Source organism: Castor canadensis, chromosome 13 (genome assembly GCF_047511655.1).
Source record: "Castor canadensis chromosome 13, mCasCan1.hap1v2, whole genome shotgun sequence".
Taxonomy (NCBI): Eukaryota; Metazoa; Chordata; class Mammalia; order Rodentia; family Castoridae; genus Castor; species Castor canadensis.
Genome location: NC_133398.1, coordinates 6,189,231 through 6,201,557, shown reverse-complemented (window position 1 = coordinate 6,201,557; position 12,327 = coordinate 6,189,231). Strand labels below are relative to the sequence as shown.

The 12,327-nt window shown below is 49.2% G+C and overlaps 1 protein-coding gene across 3 annotated transcripts in view; it reads left to right on the top strand.

Annotated features, from left to right (window-relative positions):
- Window positions 1-12,327, top strand: part of Hmcn2 (hemicentin 2) — a 141,161-nt gene that overhangs the window by 115,924 nt on the left and 12,910 nt on the right. For all 3 annotated transcript variants that reach the window (XM_074052994.1, XM_074052993.1, XM_074052995.1), the window contains exons 83-86: window positions 642-776; window positions 1,629-1,819; window positions 3,147-3,228; window positions 11,131-11,400. In XM_074052994.1, coding sequence (XP_073909095.1) covers window positions 642-776; window positions 1,629-1,819; window positions 3,147-3,228; window positions 11,131-11,400 — 678 coding nt within the window. The remainder of the gene's footprint in view (window positions 1-641; window positions 777-1,628; window positions 1,820-3,146; window positions 3,229-11,130; window positions 11,401-12,327) is intronic.

Here is a 12,327-nt window from a genome sequence, read left to right as displayed (position 1 = left end):
AACTCAGGGCCTCACGATTGCTTAGGTAGGTACTCTACCACTTGAGCCACTCCACCATCCCAACCCACCCATTCCAACCCTAAGGCCAAGTGCTGTCGTACACCTTTGCACACCTGTGGTGAAGTCTTTGCTGGGCCTCACCACTTCCAGGGGAGGGAACTTGGACAAGCATCCTAAGGAGACAGAATGATTCAGCATGGAAGGTGCACTTGGCATTGGGTCTTGATGAATAAATGCCCCAGTGATGGTAACGGCTTTCCCATTTCTGCTGTAAGGGCCACGTCTAGCCCACAACAAAGGAAGGCAGTGTCCACTGATCGAATCCACCCATATAGGAGCCGTGTGGTGTTTCTGTGAGCGCCATGTGTTAACACACCTCTAAAAGACCTACCCTTGACCACTCTCCAAACACACTGCACTTGAAAATCACATACCAGGCAGGTTCTTAACCACATTTTCTATGGCCTGTGACTCCCACGAACAGGTCTGACTTGGCCAGCCTGCCACCCAGGGGGAAGGGACCCTCCTGCCCGTTTCTGCATTCTTATTAGGCACCTGCCTGGGTACCCAGGCCTCAGTGGGTTATCCAGAGGCCCCTGCATTTTAACCCAGGACCTGGGACATCCCTTTCTCCACCACAGATGGGGTGTCCGAGCAGGACGGAGGCAGCACACTGCAGCGAACAGCTGTCACCAGACAGGACAGTGGGACCTACGTGTGCTGGGCTGAGAACAGAGTGGGCCGTGTGCAGACAGTCAGCTTCGTCCACGTAAAGGGTAGGGTGTGAGCCCCTGGGGCCTTTCTGTTGAGACCTCCGTGCAGCACAGTCTATTGCTTTGACAAGAAACTAGGCTCCTGTCCTCTTACTGGTGGCTCTTTACCCTTGATGCATATTAGGGTCCCCTGGGAGACTTTATAAGGCTCAGGGCCCAGGTTCCACACCCGACTCTCTAAACTCGGTAAACTAGAGCATCTGGCAGAGAAACGCCCAAAGCTCACCAGCCTGTCACTTGTCCCCTTCACAGTAACCCTCAGAGACAGCGGGACTTCATTTGCTCAGTTTCAGAATAGCCTGAAGGAGGGAGTGAGCAGCCCAAGCCGTTAGGGCACAGATGCAGCTCATGGTGGACTCAAGCTAGGGATGTCAGGAAAGATGGAAGCCAGCACAGAGCATCCCATGGTGCCTTGACATTTGCACGATTCTCTTGGTGTAGCTGTTTGCAACAGATGGGTCCCAACGTTCCTATTTCCCTAGAGGTCTTGTTTTCCAAAGTGCTTTGCTGCTGGTATCATCTACCTGTGAGAGCAAACATTGTAGACACACACACAGCACCACATTCCCTCCTGCATCCACCTCAGGCATCACTAATCGATCACAGGTCAATCGTAGCACCATTCCCACTCAGCTTTCACTTCTCGCCATGGTTTCTGGTAGCTGTGCCAGTCTATGTGGTGTAGCCCACCTCCTGTTTGCCTTCCCGATGGATCGACTGTGCACAGCCATGCTGAGCAAGCAGGAGCCTCTCTGGGGTCCTGGAGGCTGCACAGCCTTTGGGGATGGGCTTATGGGAGGTTGAGTCTCAACAGATTCTTCCTCCTGATCACTCCTTTGGTGTCACCCCTGGCAGAGGCTCCTGTCCTACACGGAGAGGCCTTCTCCTACCTGGTGCAACCAGTAGGGGCCAGCATCCGGCTAGACTGTGTGGTCCATGGAGACCCAACACCCAACATCCACTGGACCAAAGATGGCCTCCCACTGCCTGCCAGCCGTCTCCGTCTCCTGCTGCACAATGGTTCTCTGATCATCCTCAGGACAGAGGCAAGGCGGGGCCACCCAGGGTAGCCCTGTGCTTTTTTGGCTTCTGGAGGTGGGGAGGGTTGGCACCACTCTTGCCCTTTGTAGTCTACAAAGCACTTCCTATCACTCCCCAGATTTTCTCTCACAAACCTAGGGGGACCTTCTGCCAGTGACATAACTAGCCTGAGCCCCCATCACCCCACCACTCAATGGGATTGACAATTATTTCTACCTCATAGTAAGAAATCCTAAGATGGCCCATGGGTAAAGTCCCACACTGTTATTAATGTGGACAGAGGAAGCAGGTAATAGTACCTCTGTGTTACGAATGAAGACACCGAGGTTTAGAGGGGCCCAGAGCCAGGATGTACAGGAGGCCGGACCCTGCCCAGGTCTGTTCCCCTTGATTCCCGATGCCTGGGTGCTGCGGCAGCCCCCTTACCTTCCGTCAGTGTCCCAAGTTCCAACGATCATGCTGAAATCCACGTCAGTCCTGATGGAGGTTCATCTCAGCCGTGTCTCGCCCATGTGGGACACCGATGTCTAGACACCGATGACTGTAGGCTGGTAACAAGAGCAGCAGCAATAATGGCTGTGGGCAGCTGCCCTGCCTAGCTGTTCTCATTCCCATCTTAGAGATGGGGAAACTGATGCTCCAGAGACGTAGTGTGTCCCAAGAACCGGATCCTACCCCATATCACTCTGGCCTCCAGATCCTCACCCTGAGCTCTGTGCTCCTAAATGTCCCCTTCTGGGCCTGGATGGGCCTCAGGCTTCCCAGCTCCATGCCCTGGTGGCACAGTCACTCAGAAGTGAGTATGGGTCCCTCTCCCTGTGTTCTGTCCCAGACTTGTGGATGTGGACATCCTGGGAACCAGGTCTCCTTGGCCACCAAAGTTAGGGGGCCGCTGCAAACCCTCTGCCCTCCGGAAGGTACACAATGCATGCCTGAGAGACCCTGCAGTTGCAGCTGTGCTGGCTCTTCAGTGTTCCCCAAACACATGCCACCATGGAACCCTTTTCTTTAGGGAATCCCAAATTATGTGTGGCAGAGCAGCAGTTGAACATAGGTGGTTCAGAGTGGTGGCTCAATCTTGTCCTGCAGCTGGCTCCACTTAGGGCAAGCAGTCTATGCCCTGTGCCACCACCCCAGTTCTGAGGGTGAAAGGGGCTGGGTTCTCTGAATAGCTGTTGACAAGTGGCCTCAGGCTCCTTGAGGCTCTGCAGGGATCTGGTGTCACTGTCCAGTTTATGCTCTCTACCCCATCCTGGTTAGCTGGATCTTGCTACAGTCACCCCTCCTCACCCATCTCTCCTGAGCACCTGCCCCCTCCTCTGCCACCTGCAGATGGATGATGCCGGACAGTACCAGTGCCTGGCTGAGAACGAGATGGGTGCTGCAAAGAAGGTGGTGACCATCGTGCTTCAGAGTGAGTCTCATGCCCCTCTCCCTGGCCCTGGGCTCTTCTCCCCAACAGCTGGGGACAGGTGATGTGGATGACTGTCACTATTCTGCTTTTTGTCTACAAGTGTGTGAGGTTTTGCTTTTTTTTTTTTTTTTTTTTTTCTGTTTTGGCAGTACTAGGGCTTGAACTCAGGGCCTTGCCCATGCTAGGCAAGCAGTCTACCACTACAGCCACTCTGCCAGTCCTGTTTTGTATTGGATTTTTTCAAGATAGGGTCGCACAAACTATTTCCCTGGGCTGGCTTTGAACTCTTATCTTCCTGATCTCTGCCACCTGAGTAGCTAAGTTTACAGGTGTGAGCCACGGGTGCCCAGGAAGGTTTTGCTTCTTCTGAAACGAGAGATTTAGGCTCCAGGCCCAAACTTCAGGGGTTCCACATGTCAGGTTTAGCTATTCACCCCATGGTGCCAGATAAAATGAGGAGTAATGGTAAAGGGCAGAGAAAGATTTATTACACGGTGCAGGCACGCTGTGGAAGACAGCGCTTCAGCTCACCTTCCAGGTAGAGCCATGAGCTACAGATTTAAACAGGAAAGGAATTTGGGCAGGGGATGAAAGGTGTGAAAGATTAAACAGTCCTGGTCACAGGTGTGGCCTGGTTGATAATTATCCCAGTCCTGATTTTGGAAGGGGTTCTGGGGAACCCTGTTAGCAATCTGGAGTAATCTGGTTAGGATAAGGAAGTCATTGTTGCTTGGAGGGTTCTCTGGCCTGAGGAGGCTCTGCTGTTCCCCTCCTTGGGTGTAGTTTCTTCCATCCTTCCTTGTAAAGATGCTGTCCATCAATCCTGTCCTTCCTGGATTCCAAGGTGGCTGCAAGGTGAAGGCTCAGAGCAAAGACAGATACAAAAATAGACACAGAGATCCAAGTTTTTCTCCTGCTTTTAGTTAATTCATGGGCCCAAGTAAGGAGTCAGTGGTTTTCAGCAAAAGCAGCTTAAGTCCCGTTACGCTTCCACACCCCTGTCAACACTTGTTAATATCCCTCTCTTTAATTTTACCCACCCTAGGGGTGTGATGTTCATTTGATTTCCCCTAAAAACTAATGCAACTTTTCCCCTGCTTATTAGCTGTTTGCATATCTTTTTAGCCACGTGTGTATTCACATCTGTGCCTATCTTTTAAGTGCTCATTTTTTAAGTTAAGAGTAAAGCAAGCACAAAGTTTATTGGAAGGATAGCAAGCACCCTGACAGGTGGGACTTTGGGAAAAAGCTAAGTCAGACAATGGCTGAAATCTAGGAGATGATATAGGGCGCTAACTGACTTAGGTCCAACTAGTCTACCTTGAAACTATATTTGTGATTGGTTGGCACTGAGTCAGCTTCTAGCTGAACTTGGCCACCTGTCTATTCTCCTTATTGAACTTGAGCATTCCAGGGTCTGGTCAGCTCCTCCTGGCCTTGTGGTCCACTACCCACATTGTGCAGCTGCATCTTGTTATTTTGGTGAGAGGCTTGTCATTTCTCTGAGAAACCCATTGCTTTCCACACTCTTTTACGTGTCTCATCCAAAATGGTGTCACCCCGTCATCGCTCCCCTCACACTATTAGTGAGTTACGAGTTCTGTATAGAGGGGGGACATTAGTTTTTGTCAGATATGTGATTTGCAGATAGTTTTCCCCAGTGTGCATTTTGTCTTTGCCTTTTTTTTTTAACTTCTTTTAATTTCTACCCCCCCCAGCCCTGCCCCGGACCTTCTGCAACTGCTGTACTACCTAACTATATCCCCCACCTTGTCTTAATGACATCTTTGAAGGAAACAAAAGCAAAAGTGTTAAAATTGGATGAAGTCCAGATTTATCAATTTTGTATTTTTGGATGTTTGGTGTTATATCTAAAAAGATCTTTGTCCTTCCTAAGGTTACATTTTCTTCTATAATTTTTCATAGTTGTAGTTCTTCCATTTAGTTCTGTGATCCATTTTGATTTCACTTCTATGTGAGGGAAGGGTCTAAATTCTTTTTATTCTATTTATCTGTTTGTTTGCATGTGGATATCCAGGTTTTCCGGTGCCATTTGTGTAGGTCTTTGATTTTTCTCAGAGATATTTCGTATAGTTTTCAATGGACAATGGAACTGGGTGGAGCAGAGGTTAAGAATTTTGAAAAACAACTCTATCAGTTAGAGCAGGACATAGTTTGCATGAGTAATAGTGCTTCTGGAAAAATAGCATTGATAATTACCTCAGTTCTTCTGTCCGGCAGGAGAATTCAAGCAAGACATGAAAGATGTAGTAAAAGTAACAACAGTAAAGTTTATTAGGAAAGGATACACTTTCAACAGACTGAAAGCAGGTTGTCGCTAGAGTGAGAACAATGGGTCAGGTTTTAAGGTTGGAATATTTATTTATTGTTGTGGTACTGGGGTTTGAACTCTGTACACTTTGAGCCACTCCATCAGGGTTTTTTGTTGTTGTTGTTGTTTTCCAAGATAAGAGCTCTTGAATTATTTGCAGGGGTAAGGGGGGGAGGTGCTGGCTTCAAACCAGGATCCTTCTGATCTCTGCCTCCTGAATAGCTAGGATTACAGGTGTGAGCCACCAGTGCTGGCTGGAATATATATTGAGAAACTCTTACTTTTGGGTGCTTTTGGTGGTTTCCTGGGTTTTGGTCACTATCTTGTTAAGAGAGACATTGTGTAAACTATTATTACCTATGTAAACTATGTGCTTCTCTAACTGATAGAGAATTTCTGTTTGAAATTCCTAACCTTTGCTCTATAGGTTCAGGTCTTTGTTTTGTTGAATTTACTTATGAAAACCTCCCTGCGGCCAGCCCTACCTGATGTTTGAGATGTGGATTGCTCTTGGGTACAGAGTGGATCAAGCTTTAGGGTCCTGGCTAACTTCAAAGCATCCTGATGGCCTCTGGGCTCTGGTACCTGATCTTAATAGAGACCATGGAGCGGAGAAAGTGGAATTACAATGACTTCTTCCTTTTCTCTTCTGCTGGCCACAATTTATGTCTAGCTGCTACCCATTAATAGTAACTAGTTTGCATAGGTAATCTCTTTCTCATATAACAAGACTATGACCCCAAACCCAGGAGATCATCCCAGGTGCCAAACAAACCCAAAGCTTTAACAAAACACTGCATCTTTAAAGCCTAACCCCGACTTCTCTCCCTTGAGCCCTCTTGCCCCCAACCTGCTAAAAGTGTATCTCTTTCCCAATTAACTCAGCCACTTATACTTTATAGCTACATTTTGGCCTCCCTGTCTCCCTTATTCAAGACAAAGTCACTTCCACTATCTGCTCCCCTCAGAACCCCAAAGTCACTTCTGCCACTTGCTCCCCTCACCCAGATACTGGTTCAGATGGGATCTCAAACTTTTTGCCCAGGCTAGCCTTGAAACTCCACCCAATCTCCACCTCCCAAGTAGCTAGGATTACAGACATGAGCCACTGCACCAGCTTACTTCTTTTCTTAAGTTGATTACTAAGTATTTGATTATTTTGGATGGAATTATTTTCTTGGTCTGACTTTTGAATTTTTTCATTGCTAATAAATAGAAATGCAACTGGTTTTTGTATCCTGCACCCTCACTAACATAGTTTTTAGTTCAGGTAATTTTTTGGTGGATTCCTTTGGATTTTCTACATATAGAATGTATCTCATTCACAAATAGACACCATTTGGCCTTTGCCTTTTGTTACCAGAAAAGTAGCACTGTTAAATACTTCAGTTCTTGCATCCCACAGGAGAAGAATTCAAGCAAGATGCAGAGGTTATAGTAAAAGTAACATAAAATATTAGAAAAGGAATATCCTTTTAACAGACTGAAAGGGAGCTGCCTCCAGAGAGAGGATTGGCTTACCAGGTTTTAAAGTTGAAATATTTATTGAAGAAGCCTTAGTTTTGGGTCCTTTTGGACCCTGGGATGGATTCCTGGGTTTGAGTCATTGTCTTGTTAAATGAGAGAGATTACCTGTGTAAACTCCCAGTTCTGGAGCTAATTGATAGAGAGTTTCTGTTTGAAATTCCTAGCCTTTGCTCTGTCCAGTTCCTGGATCTTTGTTTTGTTAAATCTATCTGTGTAAACTCCCAGCACCAGTCCTCGCTGATATTTAAACTGTAGATTGCTCTTGAGTAAAGAGTGGATTAAGCTTTTAGTGAGTGGCTGACTGTGTAGCTATTAACTATCACTTTCAGTCTGAACCCCTCTGACATCTTTGCAGTGCCTCATTGTACACACAGCCTCTCTGCTGCAACACTGAATGGAGGGAGGTGACACGTCCCAGGTGGGTGGACCCCACCTTGTTCCTAGTTGGAGGTGGAGAGCACTCAGTCATGTGCACACGTCATACTGTCACGTGTGACTCAGCTGTGGGGTCTTGCGGATACCCTTATCAGGCTGAGGGAGTTCCCTTCTACCCCAAGTATGTTGAGAACTTTTGTCACAGATGGACCAGGTCTCTGGTTCCAGAGGAGATGGACATCCATCCCTCCTGCTAAGGACAGCCAGAGACCTAGGACTTCATACAGAAGACAGACACTAAAGGCTGAAAGGTGGGAAAAGAGGGGGAAGGGACCTGAGGAATAATATGGTGTGAATTCCTTTGTACTTCCTGGCCTAGGTGAGAAACCAGTCTTCCACATTACCATAAAATAATAATACTGAGAAGGCCCCAACAAAAGCCTGTTCTATCTCTAAAGGACTAAGAAGAGGATGGTTTTGCAAGAAAGGAAACTTCAGGCAATAGGTACACCACTCAGCTCCACCTCGGCCGACCCTCAGGGACACTGTTCTCTCCATACTGGAGGAGAGGTCAGATGCCGTCAAAGGAGGAAACAGAATTTTCCCCGCTTCTCTCAAGAGGGTCTCTCCCCACAGGGTCAGGTGGAGAGCGTTCAGGGGCTTCCTCCCCTCCCAGCTTGGAGATCTGGTATGACTGCTAACCCTGGGTGTCCCTGAGGGCCGTGGGGTCCCATGCTCACCTGGCAGTGATGGGCAGCCCCTCCCTTCCCCTGCTAAGGTCAGACATGAACTTGAGAGCTGGTCACCTCCCAGTGATCTCCACATTCAAGTGCAGTGGAAACTCACTGGCCAAGGCAAGAACAAGAAACTCTCAGCTCCAGTAGGAAGTGACAGCCAGCAGATCCACACCGAGAGGTTGCAGACGGGTGACTCAGCGGACAAGGATTTTTATTTATGTATTTTATTTTATTTTCTTATTTTACTTTATTGGGACAAGGATTTTTATTTATGTATTTTATTTTATTTTCTTATTTTACTTTATTGGGGGGAGCAGTATTGGGACTTGAACTCAGGGCCTTACACTTGGTAGGCAGGGCTGGAGCCATGTCCCCAACCCTTCATTGGACAAGGAGCATAAAAATGCTTTGGAAGGCAATTGCGAACATGCTGGAAACAATGAAAAAGCAGAAAATCTCAGCAGAGCGCAGCTGTGGAGCAACTCAGAGTTCTGGCAGCTCCCAGTCTTCTTTTGCCGCCCTCCTGGGCACACCTGTCAGAGACAGGGCAGCCTGTGCCTCCCTCACCTCCACCTGCTCCTCGGTATGTGTCTGGCTGCTTCTCTGGCCTCTTCAGCCAGCCCACAAACCCCAGGCTGGCAGAGCGACCATTTTCCCATTTGTCTCTTACCAGTGTTTCTGTTTTTCCTGATGGTTTTCGGGATGGTTCTGCCCCCACTGCAAACCCAACCAGGACTCTGTGGAGGCCAAAGCTGCTGGCTTTCCCAGGTGGCCCTGCCCTAGTAAAACTGCTGGGACAGCATGGTGGGATGTGAGGGGGTGGGCCCTGTTCCCAGCAGGAAGACTGCAGGTTTCCCCTACTCCCACCCAAAAGTCTAGGGCTTGAGGGAAGGGAGTGTGGCTCAGTGGCAATGTGCTTCCCAGCAAGTACCAGACCCTGGGTTCAACCCCCAGCACTGCAAACAAAATTTTTTAATGGAAAAGGGGTCTCAATTTGCAGGCCTGTGTTGGTTTCTAGAGCCCCAGTCACCGGGTCTGGCGGTTGTGTGTGTGAAGGCTTCTGCTTGTTTTAGGGGAGAAGTTTTCTGACCTCTTCATTCAGCCACTCCTGGAAGTCTTGCCTTCGCTTGCGTTTGACCTTTGTGTAAATGAAGTCATACCCTGGGTGTGGCTCAGAGGTACAGCACCTGCCTAGAGCACGGGAGACCCTGTGTTCTACCCCCAGCATCACCAAAAATAACAACAACAAACTGGAGTCGCATCAGCCGTGCCTGGGTGGGACTGCGCCGTGCGTGACATGGTCCAGGCTGATACTACGCAATTGTTAATCCATTCTTGGGCTATCTGGCTTTCTGCCAGCTGGTTACTTCTGCATCCCCCGCAGGTTCATTTCCAGTTTGGGGCAGTTGTGAGTAGTGTTGTTAGGAGATTTTTCGCGAATGTCTTTTGTCACGCTCCATATTCTGTTGGGATGTGGGTCCAGGAGCAGAACCACAGGTCATACTGTGCACAGGTGTTCAGCTTTCGAACGGGCTGTGGTGGGCTGAGACGTGCGTGGCACTCCAAGACAGATCCGTGTCCCAGGGTTGCCAGGTGACTCAGGTGGTAGAGCACCTGCTTAACGAGCGTGAGTCCCTGAGTTCAAACCCAATGCTGCCAAGAAAAAAGTCAGATCCATGTCCTGACCCCCAGAACTGGGAGTGATGTTACCTTATTTGGAAAAGAACCTGTACAGCTGTGATGAGTCTAAGGAGATGAGACCTGGAGAGAGATGAGCTCATGATAGTGGAGAGTTCAGAATCACAAGGTTTGGGGTTTTTTTGCCTTTTTATTATTTATTACTTATATTTGTGGTGCTATGAATGGAATGAACATACTAGGTGAGTGATCTACCACTGAGCTATACCCCCAACCCAGACTGTACCATTTATTTATTTACTTATTTTTAATTTATTTAATTTGGACAGGGTCTTGCTATGTAGCTCACACTGCCCTCAAACTCACTATGCTCTTTCTCCACCTCCAAAGTGCTGGGATTATATGTGTGTACTACCACACCTGGTACAAGGGTTCTTATAAAGGAGAGTCAGAGGAAAATTAGATGGCAGACGAGAGAGAGAGAGAGAGAGAGAGAGAGAGAGAGAGAGAAGAAGAAGGAGAAGGAGGAGGGGAAGGGGAAGAGGAGGAGGAGGGGAAGGGGAAGAGAGGGGAAGGGGGAGAGGAGGGGAAGGGGGAGAGGAGGGGAAGGGGGAGAGGAGGGGAAGGGGAAGAGGAGGAGGAGGAAGAGGGAGAGGAGGAGGAGGAGGAGAAGGGGAAGAGGAAAAGGAGGGAAGAGGAGGAGGAGGGGAAGGGGAGGAAGAGGAGGAGGAGGGGAAGGGGAAGAAGAGGAGGAGGAGGAGAGAGAGGAGGAGGAGGAAGAGGGAGAGGAGGAGGAGGAGGAGAAGGGGAAGAGGAAGAGGAGGGAAGAGGAGGAGGAGGAGGAGAGAGAGGAGTAGGAGGAAGAGGCTGCAGCAGCACAGGAGGGCATGGTGCAGCATTGAGCCCAGGAAGGCCAGCAGCTGCCTGAGGCTGGGGGTTTGAGAAATGGATGAGGGCACATGGGCTTTAGCCCAGTGAGACTGATTTTGGACTTCTGGCCTCCCCAACTGTGAAAGAAAAAATTCCTACTGTGTTAAGCCACCAAGTCGGTGGCAATGTGGCACAGCCTCCACAGCCTAGACAGCTGTGACATCACTTGGAGCAACGCATCCTAGTGTGCACCTAACAGTGTCTGCATAGGGAAGCGATGTCTGAAAAGCATTGAGGGGGTGGATCGCGTGTGACTCTTATTTTCTTCTTTCTGTATTTTCTAGTGTGTTTGAGTGAATATGTATTACTGGAATATACAAAAGGAATTAAATGTTCCTAAAAGCTGCCCCGGGCCTCCCACAGGTGCCCCCGTGTTCCAAGTGGAGCCCCAGGACGTGACAGTGAGATCCGGGGAGGATGTGGCACTGCGGTGCCAGGCCACTGGAGAGCCAGAACCCACCATCGAGTGGCTGCGAGCAGGTCAACCCTTGCGGGCCAGCCGGCGGCTCCGGACCCTGCCGGATGGGAGCCTGTGGCTGGAGCGTGCAGAGGCTGGGGATGCTGGAGCTTACGAGTGTGTTGCTCACAACCTCTTGGGCTCTGCCACAGCCCAGGCGTTCCTGGCCGTGAGAGGTATGGGGTGTCCCTTCCCAGACCTCTGTGGACAGGGGCAGAATCTCCTGCCCTGTGGGGACTCATGTGTCATTCAGAGGGGACCTGGCCTACTGCCCTGCCAGCTCCCCAAACCCTTCCATTCACTTATCCATAAACTCAGAATAAAGCAGCTGGGAGCGTCTTATAGGTCATCTTGTCAACCTTCCCACTTACAGTTGGGGAAACTGAGTCTCAGAGGAGCAGAGTTTGTCAGTCATCTTGCACAGGGAACCCAGCTGTTTGAGGTCATCTAGCGCAGACACATGTCCTCTGTTTGGATGCTCCACACCCCATGAAGTGGGCAGAGTGAAGCAAGACTGTCCCTGGTGCTCCTGGGGCATTTTCTGTGGATTTCCATGAATTAGTGCCCATCCCAGCTTTGCTCGGTAAAAACAGAGCATGCTGTTTTTACTAACCCTGCCACCCTTCTCCCTTGGGTCAGACCAAACTTCAAAATTAAGAAATGGGCTATCCTAAGAAACCACAGTAAAAAGATTCAGGCCTACATAAAGGAGAGTCACAGGATATTATTTCTGGACTGTCTGTACGTCTGTAGCAAATACTCCAGATCAGTAGCTTTGTGTCTCCACCTCTGTCCATGGCAGACATCACCAATCTACCTCCAGACACAATGTCAGTCTTTGTCCATACAACCCTCCTCCAGGCAGCACCCCTCCACTAATGGGAATTGGGACTTCACCCTACTTGAAACCCTCTGCTAGCCAGATGCAGGACCCTTTATGGTCCCCCCACCCCACCTCCTGTAAGCAGGGACAGGTTGCTATTAAATGCAGCCCTGAAAGTTCAGTGGTTCTTGGGCACCAGGCTACATAAGCTGGCTCAAGGGTGGCTTCAGGTCTGAGAGGACACCCCCCCCCTCTGTTTCAGAGCTTGGCTCTTTCCCTC